Source organism: Mizuhopecten yessoensis, unplaced genomic scaffold, assembly GCF_002113885.1.
Source record: "Mizuhopecten yessoensis strain PY_sf001 unplaced genomic scaffold, ASM211388v2 scaffold523, whole genome shotgun sequence".
NCBI classification, from domain to species: domain Eukaryota; kingdom Metazoa; phylum Mollusca; class Bivalvia; order Pectinida; family Pectinidae; genus Mizuhopecten; species Mizuhopecten yessoensis.
The window spans coordinates 427,227-442,980 of NW_018403589.1; the positions used below are offsets into that span (position 1 = coordinate 427,227).

A 15,754-nucleotide genomic window follows, 5' to 3' on the forward strand; every position below is an offset into this window, starting at 1 on the left:
GATGCAGGCTGTTGAAGACTGTGGACAAGTTTTATGGTCACCATTGTCACCACACATGATTTTGGGGTCTCAATATATGTTTGAAGGGTCAGGGATTTTATTTATTAGTACAATAATTTGATTAAAGTAAGCGTTAGAACGAACAAGAGGCCCAATGGGCCTGCATCGCTCACCTGGTATAAATCTCACATCAAGATGTCACAGGGAAATCTGATATTTCTCTGTGTGCTATGAAGGTCGATACTTTTTATTATGCTCATTAGAGTGTGTTGTGGTTTGTTTTTCACTGGATGTGAGGATGTGACATTGCGGGTGTCATCGATGAAGCAGAAGACGGGTATTCTTCCACAACACGACATGTTTTTATTATCTTTGTTTTTCCAAGGGTCTCTATATAAATCTGTCCTTGTCATATTTGTCCTAGTTTATCGATTTTGAGTTCGAATTATGCTTTTGTTGACACTTCGGTATTCTCTTGTTTTTTTAATTTGCCATGTATTGATTATATATGTACTGAAAGTCCCTTCTTCGGGAAGAGCTCTAAATCATGAGGTGATAACACGGGCCTCCCTGACACTCTCCCACCATCCTAACCACCACCATGGTCTCTGCGGGATTACTATATATTTACAACCACCACCCCACCGCATCATCAACACAGGAAAGCTAGTAGGCAGTGGCGGGAGGCCTAATGGAGGAAGCAGTAGTGAATGGGTAGAATAATCGTGTACTAGGAGAGATAAAGCAGGAAACTTTACAAATATATCGGAAAAAGGGGGTTTGAACCTAAACTCTGTCATTGGTCCGCGGCCCAATGGCTGTCACGCATCAATGAACTACTTAGTTCAGAGCGTATACACCACTGCGCCACCAGGACTTCCATGACGGTACAGTGGTCTAACACATGACTCCTTCCCATAGTGATTGATTGAACAGGTTGTTAGAAGCTGGATCGGTCTTGAAATAAGTTTGCAAAGTGCCTGGACAGGACACTGTTAATTCTTTGTAGAATTCATTCTTTTGTCAGCAGTTGGTGCTTGTAAAGGACTTCGGGCGTTATGGGTCATTTTTTGCCTCATAAAAAGTTAAAATTTCAACTTGAATGTAGTTACCAGTTTCTGTTATGAACATCACATCGGTTAATTGGGGCTATCTTTCTTGTGTAGATTTTATCCGATACGCATGAGTAGATGGCCTACCAAATCAACGAAATTGCGTTGTTATGCAGAAATAGCCAAAATATGGCGTTTTTGGACATTTAGCATGCAGAAATGAAAGCCTCCGCATGAGACAAACACACATTCCTTTCTACAAATAAACACTGGTAGGACAATGTTTAAGCATTCATATATTTACTTGTTTGTTGCATGCGGAGGCTTTCGAAATTGAAATGTGTTTATTTATTTTCCTTCAAAATGGCTAGTTTTCAACCAAATTCCGCCCAACAGACGATATTCACGCTTTTTATTATGAAAATGTGAGTTTATTTCTCTGCTTGAAATGCCATATCCCCTTTTATTCCAGATTACGATTAAATCAACTAATTCAAAATCCCCGATGAGGCAGGAAACGACCCTCAACGCCCTAAGTCCTTTCGGAGTTCCCATGGTTTTATGGTTAAGAATGACACTGTACCATTCTTGTTAATCTTGTCGCAGATGTGGAACTCTAAACCACGAACGATTTCACCCTAAAATGAAATTAATTCAACACACATTGGTGATTTGGTGATGAAATCATTATAAAAGTTATGTCAGGGTTACTCTTAACTAATTTCAGGCTATTTTAGTCCCCCTAGCTCCCCCCCCCCCCCCCCCCCCCCCCCCTCAATTTTGATTTACGTTTTGAAATCTAGTGTATTCTGCGCAGGATCATGATTTTATGGTTAATAATGACACTGAACCATTCTTGCGAATCTTGTCGCGAAGGAACAAGAACGACTTTCTTGTTGGCTGGATGTGGAACTCTAAACCAAGGGATCAATGTTCAAATCTAGGGTCGACAATTCGTAATCACATTTAAAGGTTAAAATGTCTTTGTTGCATGGACAGTTTTTAGTTCATATATATGGCCTTACCTTGGAACATTTTACTTCACGATCTGTCTAGACTTGTCAAGGCCTTGTAACTCTTCTTTGGAAAGCCTTTTAATTGTTGTGTAGCCACGGTAGGTCGCAGGGCTTCGATAGGTTCTGCTAAAGCTCAGGCCACGAGAAACGGATGTTGAATCATCACAGAGATGTCAAATAAATATAACATCTTTAGATCTTCATCATGTCCACGTCATCAACTTTAATTGTATCATTATACATTTGTTTTGTATTTTCATTTTTCAACAATTTTTATTTCATTGAGAAAAAGGATTGAACAACAGGCATAACCTATATTAGTTCTCTCCTAAAGGTAACAATAAGTGTATAAATATATATATATATATATAATATAGTATGTTGTTATTTTGAAATTTCAAAGTTGATTATTAAAGTATGAAACATAAAATGTTTAAATATGAGATATGAGTTTGGAAGTAAGGACAAAATTTAAGAGTTGTTATAATATGTAAAATAGTGTTTTGTATCTATCTGGCATTGTTGTTATTGTTGTAAGAAAGCGACCAATGTTTAAATTTATTGGATTTGATAAGTTTTTATATTGATTTCGATGACAATATTTTTTTGACCAGTGATATTTACGTTCTTGATATAAAAGTAGCTGTTTGTATGATCGCGGTCGCATTCTAGCTTTGCGCTAGAGGGGATTTTCTTTTAGCTCAAACGATAGGTGTTAGGTTTTATGGGTCCTCTTTCGCTAGTAGTTATTAACATGTAAACACAAATTTTGTTTATTTCTACTATTAAGTGTCTGATACTCACATTTATTTAATCCTGAGTGGTTTAATTTCTTACAGCAAGTAATGATGACGATTACGTGCAAGCTTTAGGACCAAAATCTATCGTTTTCAACATACATGTGAAAGGTCTGAAGTGAAAGTTTGTCTGTCCTTATATTTTGCCTGCAACCTTAACTAAATCCCTGATAAGACTAAGTAGTAACATTGTCTCTTGGACCTGCTGCTCGGTTTATTTGCACATTCTGATACACACCTACTAAGTTTTAACACTGGATTTATATTAACCATTGTATTACATTCGTTGTAGTTTTAGTAGAGTTCCCACAATGGGGTCCCGTAACAAATTTTCCCGGACCAAGGTTTGAAAGTTGATTATAGTCAATTTGAGGGTGCTGATTAAAATGAGCTGGGGTGAACCTCGTGAAAATGTGGGCTAACTCGGCCAGACGCGAAAATTCAAAATGGCCGCCACCCGTCGTCTGGTATATCAAACAAGAGGCCCAATGGGCCTGAATCGCTCACCTGGTATTAATCTCACGCTACAGGCAGAATATCAGTGTTTGATTCATAAGAACCTATTAAAAGATTTAAACATTTAACGCCGGTGACCTTGAATATCGAACAAGGACATTAGGTTGAACAGAGTTTATAGTCCTACCCAGCATGTTTCTAGCAAAATATCATCACCCTGTACCGTTTGGTTATACAGAAATTATATTTGACCCCAGTGACCTTGAATATGATTTAAAGTCATTTATTTGAACAAATTTAGTACCCCTTCATCCCAGCATGTTACTGGCCAAATATCATCACCCTAGGCATCTCAGTTATTCAGAAGAAGTTGTTTTAAGGTTTTAAACATATTTGACCCCTGTGATCTTGAATATAAATCAAGGTCATTTATTTGAACAAACTTGGTAGCCCTTTATCCAAGCATGTTACTGGCCAAATATCCTCACTCTAGGCCTCTTGGTTATTCAGAAGAAGTTGTCTAAATGTTTTTTTTAAACATATTTGACCCCAGTGACCTTGAATATGATTCAAGGTGACTCATTTGAACAAACTTGGTAGCCCTTCATCCCAGCATGTTACTGGTTAAATATCATCACCCTAGGCCTCTTGGTTATTCAGAAGAAGTTGTTTAAAGGTTTTAAACATATTTGATCCCTGTGACCTTGACTATAAATCAAGGTCATTCATTTAAACAAACTTTGTAGCCCTTCATCCCAGCATGCTTCTGGCCAAATATCATCACCCTATGCCTTTTGGTTACTGAGAGGAAGTTGTTTAAAGTTGACGCCGGACGGACGCCGGACGGACGCCGGACGCCGCACCATGCCATAAGCTCACTTGGCCCTTTGGGCCAGGTGAGCTAACAAATACAAGTCTGATTTTGGGGTCTAAATATATGTTTGAAGGGTCAGGGATTTTATTTATTAGTACAATAACTTGATTAAAGGAAGCGTTAGAACGAAAAATGGTCTGGGGTTTTTTTGGCTGCCAAAAACCACCCTTAATGGTTTAGACGCAACATTTACATCTTCAACCAGTGTAAAGGGGATGAAACAATCATGGTATGAAATGTCTGTTCAATGATTTTGTTTATTTCGGGCTTATCGTCCTTGCATCAGCTAGAATCATATGATTGGTTTTGTTTGTTTTTAATTAGTTGAAAATCCTATCAACAGCTAAGGTCATTTAAGGACGTGCCTCTATGTGCTTTGTGTAACCGTGCATGAGTGTATGTGTGCCGGAGACAGGGTATGTTGGTGTAATTGCCTCCTTGTGATAGCGTGGATCTGATGCCGACTTTATAGTTCATTGAAGTTTGGAGCGAAACAGGTTGACGCTCTTCACGATGGATGTTGCTTTTAAATCACCCTAACTTACAATTCAGCCTGGATGACGCTTCAAGCAATGGCTGTGGTCGGCAGGATACGAATGACGGCCATACGTAGATTGATCTGGCCACAGGAGGGTTATTTTAGCCTCACGAAGGAGACGAGCTAGGCAAAACAGTGCTGACAATGACAACCGCAGGAAATAGGTTGCTTTCGGAAATTTGCTTCGTCTTAATTCCACTGGTTACGATCACATATGTTCTGCACCGATGGAATATCCCATTACGAAATCAAAGGCACGAGGTTAATTATGCGATTGGTGCAAGATAAAAAAAACACCTGCATATTGCTAGGCTGATACCTATCCTTTGACGATTTCAAAACCAGTCAATTTATCGTTACGTTGCTACGCTTTTTTGATGTATATCAAAGATTCAAGCTAGGATCGTTGTATCATCCAAAAGGTAGTGCGTGCATGAGCCTCCGGTTTTTTCACGACATATTCCAGGGATGCAGAGACCGTGAGAAACGTAACCCCAGGATGCTGTTACTCTCTACCAATAGAATCTAATAATCTGTTTATTTACCACATGTATTCAGTATCACGATGTCATAAAGTATACCATGGGTGAATTAATGAGCGTTTCTACCAATGTCTGGATTTTCATCATTATTTACCGTAAAATAACGTGTTTTTTTTGTCTTTAACTTCTTCAATTTCCCTGATAAATTGAAATAAATTGTATTTACATGATCAAGATAACATGAAAAAACTATATTTTCTTAACCATATCTGTAAACAATAACATCAAAACGAAGTAAAGTAAAGCAATGAGAAATTCTAAATTATTTTATTAAATGTTTTTTTTTTTTCAATTAACATATAAACTTTATGAAATCTAGACCAAGCATATCTAAGACATTCAGTTCATTGTTGCCTTTGTCAATGATCTAAGGACATCAAGCATGTCATTATGGAGAAGCCGAGTTAATTTACATAAAAAATCACGTGCATTCATAATTCAATATCTGAGTTCATGCTTTGGAACATTTCTGTAAATTCAAGCTTTCCTTCCGAATGCTATCATACATCGTACATTGATTGAAGGACAGCAACTCATAACTATATCACGTCTTGCAGCTGATCTTAAATCACTTCTAACTTGAGATAACATTGAATGTCAGTAAAAAGTTGTAATGATAATTGTAGAGTATTAAAACATGGGATAAAATTGTACCGGCTTACCACATCTTACACAATGTAAAACAATAATGAGACGAAGAAATTTCATCTATCTGTTTAGAATTTGTTTATGATGGACGGCAACGAAACGTTAATTTCTTGACAAATTTGTGAATTATATATATATATGTATATTCAATAAACACATAGAAAAAAATCAAGCCACAAAAATCACTTGGAACTGTAAAGTGTGTATATCTTTTAAAGCATTTATGAATCGGTAATACAGTAATGTGGTAAGTCGGTAATAATCATTCATTTTTTTGAATTCCAAATAAGAGACAATATATTTAGAATGAGCAAACATCACTGTCCGAAACACAGACTATAGACAATCAATTATGGACGGATTTTGTAAACATTAAAATCTCTAAAACACATCAGGAAATCGTTATTTTGCACACGTTAATCATTTATATCACAGATAAGTTCAGAATACAAACACCTCCATGTACGATATTTCTGTTTGTTAGCATTGATTTATGGCCAAAAGTTAATTGCAATAATCATTATTTTTAAAATGTCAGAAGCGACACTTACTATTCTCAAGATACTTTTCAATTGCTTAATTGTACACAAAAATAACAGAAACTAAATAGTTTCGAAATTGTAAATTATCTAAAAATATTTGGAGAGTGTTTTACGTTTCTTTCAAGAACATAGTTTCAACTATTAGTTTGCTGTGTACGGAGAATTTCAAAGGAACGGCTGACTCGGGGAAGGGCTGCTCGAATCTGCCCTGATGCAGCCATCATCCTCAAACGCTGGATTATCGATCTCCTCTACTCCCAACATATTATCGTGTTCCACATCGATGTCAATGGGCTCTCTATCCGTCCCTGCGCGCATGTGCAGGAAAGGGGAGGGGGCACGACCCAAGTTGGCCCGCGATTGACCCATAGATAACGGAGAGGGTATCCCACGCTGTTTTCCAAGAGAACTGCCTCGCAGGGAGGAGGTTGGGACTGAAGGAGTGGCTGTTTGGGATTTCACAAAGGCTTCTTTAGGATGTAACACGGGAGGAAAATCCTGGAGTGGCTTGGCAGACAGAAAAGAGATTGCCGTTGGCGGCGTTTGACTTGTCTGGCTCACGTTTTCGATAGATTCTCCGTCGCCCGGACTGTGACTGCTCCCGGAGTTAGAACCCTTTGGCTGTGGAGAAGCGTAAGGCGGTGGTGATTCGGACGGTATGCGAGACATCTCAAAATCGATTGGTGTGTGGATTTTACTTGGAAGTGGAGTTTGGCGGACATGTCCCATATATACGTCAACATCATCGTCTAGAGGGGCGGTTTTCGTTTTCATCTTCCTGCGTTTCCTCGGTACTTTCTTCTTCTTTTTCTTTGCATTTTCCTTCATTTTCTGCATGAAGTCATCCATTGAATACGGAGGAGGTGGCTTGACTACCTTTCCTCCAGCTTTCATTTGATAGCCTGCCCCTCCCATCGCCATTGATGAAGTCTTGGTTCCCTTAAGGATTGGGAGGGGTTGGAAGTTGGAGTGGGTATATCGGGGTAAGGTTTGGTATTCATGAGTCGGGTGGATGCGATTCCTCACTGGTGGGGTGTTCTGTCAAAACAATTTGATAAACATTAAGATAATTTCCTACGTCCTGCTTTACCGACAAGGGTATGATATAAAAAGTACATAAATAATATACACATACGGACAGAAATATTAAAAAGTACAACATACTGATATTGAAAACTATTATAAATAATCATAGAGGCAACAAAGTGCTGTAACAGAAAACTTTTCAAATCATAATGAGATTGTGGATTTAATTGATGTGGTAAATATACAATTTGCCATAATATGTTTTCGTTCCACAAAATGTATAAATGTCAGTGTTCATTTAGTAAACTAATTCAAATCACTCGACTGCTTTCAGCCCATCATCATAGATGACACGAATGTATATGTGTCATGAAGCGTGCAATGGCCAATTGTGATACAGTGGCATTACCATGCAAACATGAATAGTCTGTTTGATGTTAGTACTCTGAGAACCAATAAGAAAATATGTATTGGTGGTTACACATATCAACCACATACCAAACACCATTTCGATATTTATACATGCAGTTCTAAATCTATGATTAAATCATGCAACTCTTTCCATGTTCTTCTTGTTCTGTTAAAAAACAACAACATTAACATGAAGAGAGATGAGGTGAATCGTTTTCTAGAGCAGGTAGTTTTGTTTCCGTTACATGTAGAGAATACATTTTCATTTGTGGAGTGGAAATTTAAGGGTGCCAAAGCAAGTCCCAGGAAAGTAAGCAGTACATTTACAGTTTCGGATGTAACAGTACAATTTTATCCGGTTCCCCTATCTAGACCCCACTAACCGGCTGTCCTGCTATCTAGAAAGTTGTATAGGGGGATAGAATATTACCAGTTTAGGAACTATATTTGGGAGAGACTTGGAGTCATATGTTCATAGAGGTTTAACAATTTTAAAGGAATGGAACTACATGTCGAAGAATGAAGTATATGTCATATGAAAGATCAATTTCAGTAAATGGACATTAGGGAATAGAGCTAAATGTGGAATAAAATCAATGTATCATGTTAGGATTTTTTTTACATGTTTAAGAGACGTTATGAAGGACTGGAGCAACGTATTCAATCATTGGTAATACAAGTTCATGAAATGGAGATACAGGTTTAGAAAAAGGCTTCATGCTAAATGGTTATTAGTGCTTGAAGTTAAATTTCCAGGATAATTCTTGGGAACTAACACTATGCGTTCAGGGAATGGAATTACTTGGTTAAGGTAGTTTTACATGACAAGTAAAAACGCATTATCAGACATATTTATCCTTTTCCCACTATGCATAAACTAATTCAAATGGGCTGTGTAGGCGTGCCTCAATAACCAGGCATTGCAACTAGTGCAGTACCAAAACAACACTGCATGCAAATACATTTACATATATGTAAGTTGACAATTTATTGTCCCACAGGCGAACTTGCATGCATCAACATGCTACCAATTACGCCCAAAGTCCTTCCCATAGATAACGGTATTATTCTTACACAACTGGGACATTTGGTTTGAAGGATTCGTTCGTTTAAGATTACGAAATTTACCCCTTCCCTCATACAGAAGTAAATTGGGCAAAGATCTTTTCTTCCTTCTGGTTTTTAACATAAGCTGTGGAAAGAATATCTTCATGTTAGGTATTTTGAATTTCAAATATATGAAATAATCGCAATATATAAACATCTGAAAGAAAGGTTTGGATGATATCATCTGAAATGAAGGATGATAGTAAGACACCTCAAAGAAAGGTTGAGTTGAAAACATTTTAAATAACGAATGGGATGAGTTTATTTGAAAATGTTGAGATAACATAATGAGAGTCAACACAACTGGGTTAGTGACGTATGTGTACACGTCTTTTTAAAGTGCTACAAAAATCTTCACGGCATTATCTCACATAAACACTAGCTAAACTTCCATCTCTTGTAAGGTTTAACATGTGACAAAAATCCCCCTAAACGTTAAAGATGAACTTCAATACATTGAGTAACAAAAACTTTTCTTTTTCAAACATAAATCGTGTGTTTCACTCCAAATCAGCAGGCGTTTAAGTACACGTTAAAATTAAACGTTCAAACAGATTTCAAATAACGACACATGCGGTAATATCGTCAGTCAACACACACCATGCCGGGTGACTGGTGTCACTGACGGACTAACCTCGGACAGTAAGTAAGGTATCTGATCCTCTGGGTCATACTCATACGGCTGAAGTAAATATCGAAATAATTACAGTAAATTATATTGAAGGGTATGGATTTACACTTTTCTGAATTTTTCAATACCGATTTCGCTGATTTTCGATACATAAAAGCGCAATAATAATGTAATTGGTATGTTATTTAGTAATATATAAACAGCTGCCTATTATATATGATTTCACTTTTGGACCAATGGCAGCACCAGGGCCTGCATTCCTGAAATCGTTCTCATGCTCAAACATTGATTCTATGCTGAACCTATTATAATTATTATTCGCTCAAATCACGTGCAACGTTCAAAAAGTAAAGAGCAAACTTTGCAAATAGTTTTTGGCTTTCAGTCTCGAAAAAACCCATTGACAAAATGTGATTTTAATTCGTTAATTGACGTAATAGGATACACGACTTGAGCACATAATCTGAGATTGAGCACGAGAACGGTTAGTCATTAGTGCGGGCGCTGAAACTGTTTGTTTTTAACTGTAACACACACAAGGCTACGTAACCTAATTGTTATAACTACAACAGTTGTAAAATTGCGATATTTCTCAGCAGAGTCTCAGTGTTGCCGTAGAGCTCTGAAGTCTTGAAACTGTTGCAGTATTGTGTTATTTGTTCGCCCAGAACACTCCCACAAATACATTCAATACCATTAGGTATAAAATGTTTACGTATGATTCATACCAAATACGCTATATGTTAAAATGAGGTGAATGATGTTTTCTAAAACTCTGGTGAAATTATCAGTTTTTATCAAAATTGTATTTTCTCTCGAAGCCAACCCCCCCCCCCCCCCCCCCCCCCCCAGCTTAAATGAGCTCTACACAACTGTCACAACAACGACGTGATATTCTCCGCAGATTGTCAATCTTGCATATATATGTAGCGGCAAAATGGCACTTGAATTATATTACTTCAGACAGTTATCAGCTATTTTGCATAATTTGTATAGGAGGAAGTCCTGCAAAATTCGTTTATTTCAGGAATTGAATAAAATAGCAAGAATCACACTTGTATAAGCAGATCAGCGAGCAGACGATTGGGACAGCCCCTACCTACATACTCTCTGGCCACTATGTATAGCACAAAATTGCTTTCTTATGTCATGTTGGTTAAATGATTAAAGACTATTTTTATTTCAAAATTTAAATCTTTTAATGTTTGGTCGATAAAACAATTTGAAAACTTAATTTGTGCGAGTTTTATTACTTATTGTTTACAGAGAAATTTTTCTGAGGGAAAATTAATTTTGATAAGAATAAGTGAGCTTTTACAAAACTCGGCTTTATGGCTTCAACGCATTTTAATTACATATCTATAAAGAACTATGACAAAATGCAGTTAAATACTTGTAATGTGCTCTCTTCATATTTGTTCTTTAAATTTTAGATAATCATTTGAGAAAAGGGATCACCCAGCTACATGAATCACCTATGTTTTGATGATGACGCGACGATCATCATGACAATTATGTTCTTTTAACTAACAGCTGAATTCTATAGGAAAACATAGTAGAAATAAAGAGGAATCATTAAGCATGCTAAATGGTTCATATTTGATTATATCATATACTAATCAAATACGAAATTTAAGTCTCCATATATATATAAATAAATATCATATCTGTTTCTACTACTTCCTGTTTGGGTATATACAGTATACAAATACTACACGTAAGATTTCCTTGACAATATGTTAGACTATTGACAGTTGTTAGGTCTTTGTTTATCTGTGACTAAGACATTGTTGATACCACACACTAAGTGCTATACTTACATCATCAACTATTTCAACACGTGGTTCAATGTAATTAAATGCGTCCTGCAGGATTATTTTTGTAACGGTTAAAAATGATATTCGAAGATATGAACATTTGAATATTTTTTTCACAGAAACGTATTAAAAAAATATTTTTGTAAATTACATTTGAATTAAAAAAGAGAATAAACTAGTACGTAACCAACTCTTATCAATGAAACGGCATATCGCTACCAACTACGATCATACTGTATTTATCACAAATATGTATACATTTTAAATATCAAATTATCTGCTGTAGTTATGATTAGATCACGCAATGTTCCCTCTGTAAATGTACGCTAATGTGACTTGGTATTAAACCGGCAGAAAAGGCGTAGGTTGCTAAATAGTAGCTTACCGGGCAATTTACATTGGAATCCGATAATTCCTCAAAACTCTTAATACAATCATTTAAGAAACTATTAACAAACTAAGTTGTAGCAGCCTCGTCAAACATGCAAAACATTTACTGAGTACCAAAATATTTTGCAAGACACTTCTGTAGAAACAGCTTGTTTTATTGCAGAAGTTTGTATTTCACAACAAAAACAACTACTACGTCTATTGCCAGTGTGAACATGTGCTGAACTTACCGGTACATCTTGATAATATGGAGTTGGTTCGATGTACATAAATGCATCCTGTTGATTTTAGACGGCAAAACGTCATACATCAATATTCTTGTTGCAAGATATCCAGTCAATTCAAAATTAATTTTGTTTTAATTTGTCAAAAAAGTATTTATAGTAAAATTGAAAATTTTATGAGTATTATGCATGAAAAAGTGAGAGTAAAAAAAATGAAGAAATGCTTTCATTAGAACTTGTGCAAGCGGATAGATATAAGGATTTTAAAAAAAACGAGGAAAAAAAGGAAGGAAAAACATTTGTACAACATTTAGATCTTTACGATGATGATATTATATTTGTGACGATATAATATCTGTGCAGGGCTTACCGGTACAAGCGACTGCTTTATTTGTTCTGTGGGTGGGTTGTATTCAAAAGGATCCTGCAAATATGTTTTAAAATGATACTGTATTCACGAAAATTAAGTAACTGAGAACTGGAAAGAACATTTTTGTTTCAATGAACACCTGTTGCAAATGTGGGATCAAATCTAATAGAGTACAGCCACACTTAGACTGGTATGTCCCCCAATAATAGATATCGTTTATGGACAATAGATGTTTTTGTAGTTATTTAAATACAAATAGTGTTTTGCAACATTACAGTTAAAGAAAGCATGCATTATATTTAGCAACACAAACCCTTCCAAGCCAAAGTACACTTATATTCAACTGGTGGCGCGCTTTTGATTCATTAACGTTAAACAAGCTAAATCAAATTAATCTCGCCCTCTAGATTCATTAACTTTTAACAAGCTAAATAGAAGTAATTTTGCTCTCTAGTCATTAACTTTTAACAAGATAAATCAAATTAATTTTGCCCTCTAGTCATTAACTTTTAACAAGCTAAATCAAATTAACTATATGTTGCAAAATATTTTTGCAGCTACACACATACAGAAAAGTGAAATAATAAAAACAATTAAAAAACAATCATGACAGAGAATTCAGGACATAAACAGTTTAAACGTTTATACTATGTACAAAAAATAACACGTTTCAAACTATTGAGGTAGATAATATCTGTGCAAGGCAAAACAAGTGGAGTCTTAACATTATATATATATCGATATATAAATCGAGGGGAGGATATCTTATACAACATTTAGATGTTCACAAATATGTTAGGAATTTTTATTTGTATCAAGACAAATCCCTTTGTCTGCATGATCGTTATTATTATTTCTTAGCTTATATATATTCATAATTCTGATTTTGTTTTTAAAATACTCATATATATGCGTATATTAAAACAGAAATAATATATATGCGTATATTAAAACAGAAATACAGTTATTATATGCACAACGTTTGGGCCTATATTCGACAGGAACTCAAAGGTGGTTAAACACATCCGAAACTGTGATACTGTGTACCTGTTCTACACAAACATATTTTCTCTGTCATCAATAAGCGTCTATCAATGATTTTGTTACACGAACCCAAAGTTGCCTGTATCATAACGTATGACATAATGGGCTAACCTATCCCGTTTCACAACGTAAGACACATTGGCCTAAGAACAACATTGCCTTGAAAGGTATCAAGAACAAATGGCAGAGGCACAGGCAATGAGATTTCATGGCATCAATTCACTCGAAGATTTTGACAGAAACACATCAGTCAAAAAGATAATATAATTGTAAAACAAAAATGTAGGAAAAATACTAAACAATGAAGAGCATTAGTGAAAGTCTTACCGGCACCTCATCAAGTTGTTCCGAATGAATGTTTGTCTAATAGGAAAGAGACGTTCGAAATTCAGTTCACTTGATCACACATATAAACAAACTTTAAAATAGTTTACCTACAAATTATACATTGACATACAGCCAAATATTTTGAAACACCTGGCATTTACGAAAGAAAAAACACGATAGAGATGATCTAAGGAATTAATCCCAACATATCAATTTAAATTCATAAAGTACAATTAACTGCAACCAAAAATATAATAAATCGACCGTTAAAATGACGAAAAACACAATATTAAATAATTTATATATTGATAACATGCATGTTTGAGCTAATTATTCATGATTCCTGTAGACGTTGTAGAAGAAAAAAATGTTTAAATAACCATCAGAGATATTGCTGAAAAATAACCGAATTCGCCGTATGAAACGAACATAAAAATGTTTTTTTCCTATAAAAAATATATTGAGCAAATCTTTTTGTGTTGTCTGGCAGAAACAATACAGAAAACATGTAATGGCGATGGTCTAGTTAGATTAATCCATAAATATTAATTTAAATTCATAAAGTAACTGCAGCATCAGAGTATACTAAATCAACTTTTATATTGACTACACAATATATTACTAGTATTCAACATATATAACGAATAACTTCTAAAATCAAAATGTACATATCCTGGTCGCAGCACCAAATATTGTAAATCCTGTTAACATTTCTTTGTTCAAAACACGTATTCAATAACAAAATACCGGGAACAGTTCTTCACTGCCTTAACATCATTTAATGGTAAAATAAACCAGATCGTCAAATTGTTAAACATGGTTAGTCTCACAATTTTTAATATTTCATGACATTGATCATTACGTATTAATAGAACTGCAGTGTTATTTACATTTCAAAGTGAATTATGTCAGAAGAATAGTGTGTAGTATAAAATACTGAACACTTGTATTAACTCCTTCCATTCTTGATATAATTTTCAGGAATTTCCATAGTTTTTTATTAGAAAAGATGAGAAAATTAATCACAATCAAATCCTTTATAGTTTTCCTCAGTTGTATTCGAAATGTCTTATGGATTTACTTGATCTGTTTTGTTTTAGCTGTATTGGCGGATTTTTCATGGAATTGTTCATCCTTTTCATGCCTTGTACAACCTTTTACTTTCAAAATAATCTTTCCATAATAGAAGACACTGGGAAATAGAGGCTCTTCATCTTGTCTTATATATCAGAGTTTGGGGATAGCTATGTTTGCTTCAGATGATAGATTTTCTCATATTTCTGGACAATTCATATTATTCACAAATATATAAAAATACCTTTAACTCATTTAAAAACAAGAGTTTGATTATATGAATCTTTGATGGCGAAACGTTTTTATTTGCAATTTCTATATTTTGGTATTTCAAATCCATTTGTGGTTTTTTTTTATTATTTATTATTTTATATTTTCAAAAACAAATACCACTCTACATGAATATGTGTCTCCTTTGGAAGCAATTTCTAATAGCTGTGGGGAATAACTGGGAACCATAATGTAAGCATATCACATTTGCGCGTGTGTCAACACATGCTTAGCATTACACTATATGTACGTATATCGACTACCAGAATTTTCAATATTTTGTTCATTTGGTCGACATATTCCCTTGATTTAGAAGTCGAAATAAATATTTACAGTATACTTTCATTTCATTACTCGTGTTCGTTTTGTTTTTTATTGATTTGTTTGTACTAATTTTACAGCCAATCCATAATAAATTAAGTAATTTATAGGGCCAAACAACATCGTTAGAATAGACATTTACAAACAGAAAAAAAACATTCAACTAAAACTACATAGGTTAAAAGGTGTAAAAGATGGACAACAAAGACATGCAAATTGGTTGTAAAAATATCATATCTTATTGTGAAGATCAAATAGTCAAACTTTCATTGCACAA

At 35.0% G+C, this 15,754-nt stretch overlaps 1 protein-coding gene across 7 annotated transcripts in view; it reads right to left on the bottom strand.

Annotated features, from left to right (window-relative positions):
• Positions 1-5,530: 5,530 nt before the first annotated feature.
• LOC110450232 overlaps positions 5,531-15,754 on the bottom strand; it is a 153,430-nt gene continuing 143,206 nt past the window's right edge. For 4 of the 7 annotated variants that reach the window (XM_021497673.1, XM_021497662.1, XM_021497652.1 and 1 more), the window contains one exon: positions 5,531-7,503. In XM_021497673.1, coding sequence (XP_021353348.1) covers positions 6,631-7,503 — 873 coding nt within the window. In that variant the 3' untranslated portion in view covers positions 5,531-6,630. Of the gene's footprint in view, positions 7,504-9,643; positions 9,692-11,460; positions 11,506-12,077; positions 12,126-12,441; positions 12,496-13,812; positions 13,849-15,754 lie in introns of all 7 variants that reach the window. The other 3 variants (XM_021497615.1, XM_021497643.1, XM_021497624.1) reach the window with 3 other exon arrangements.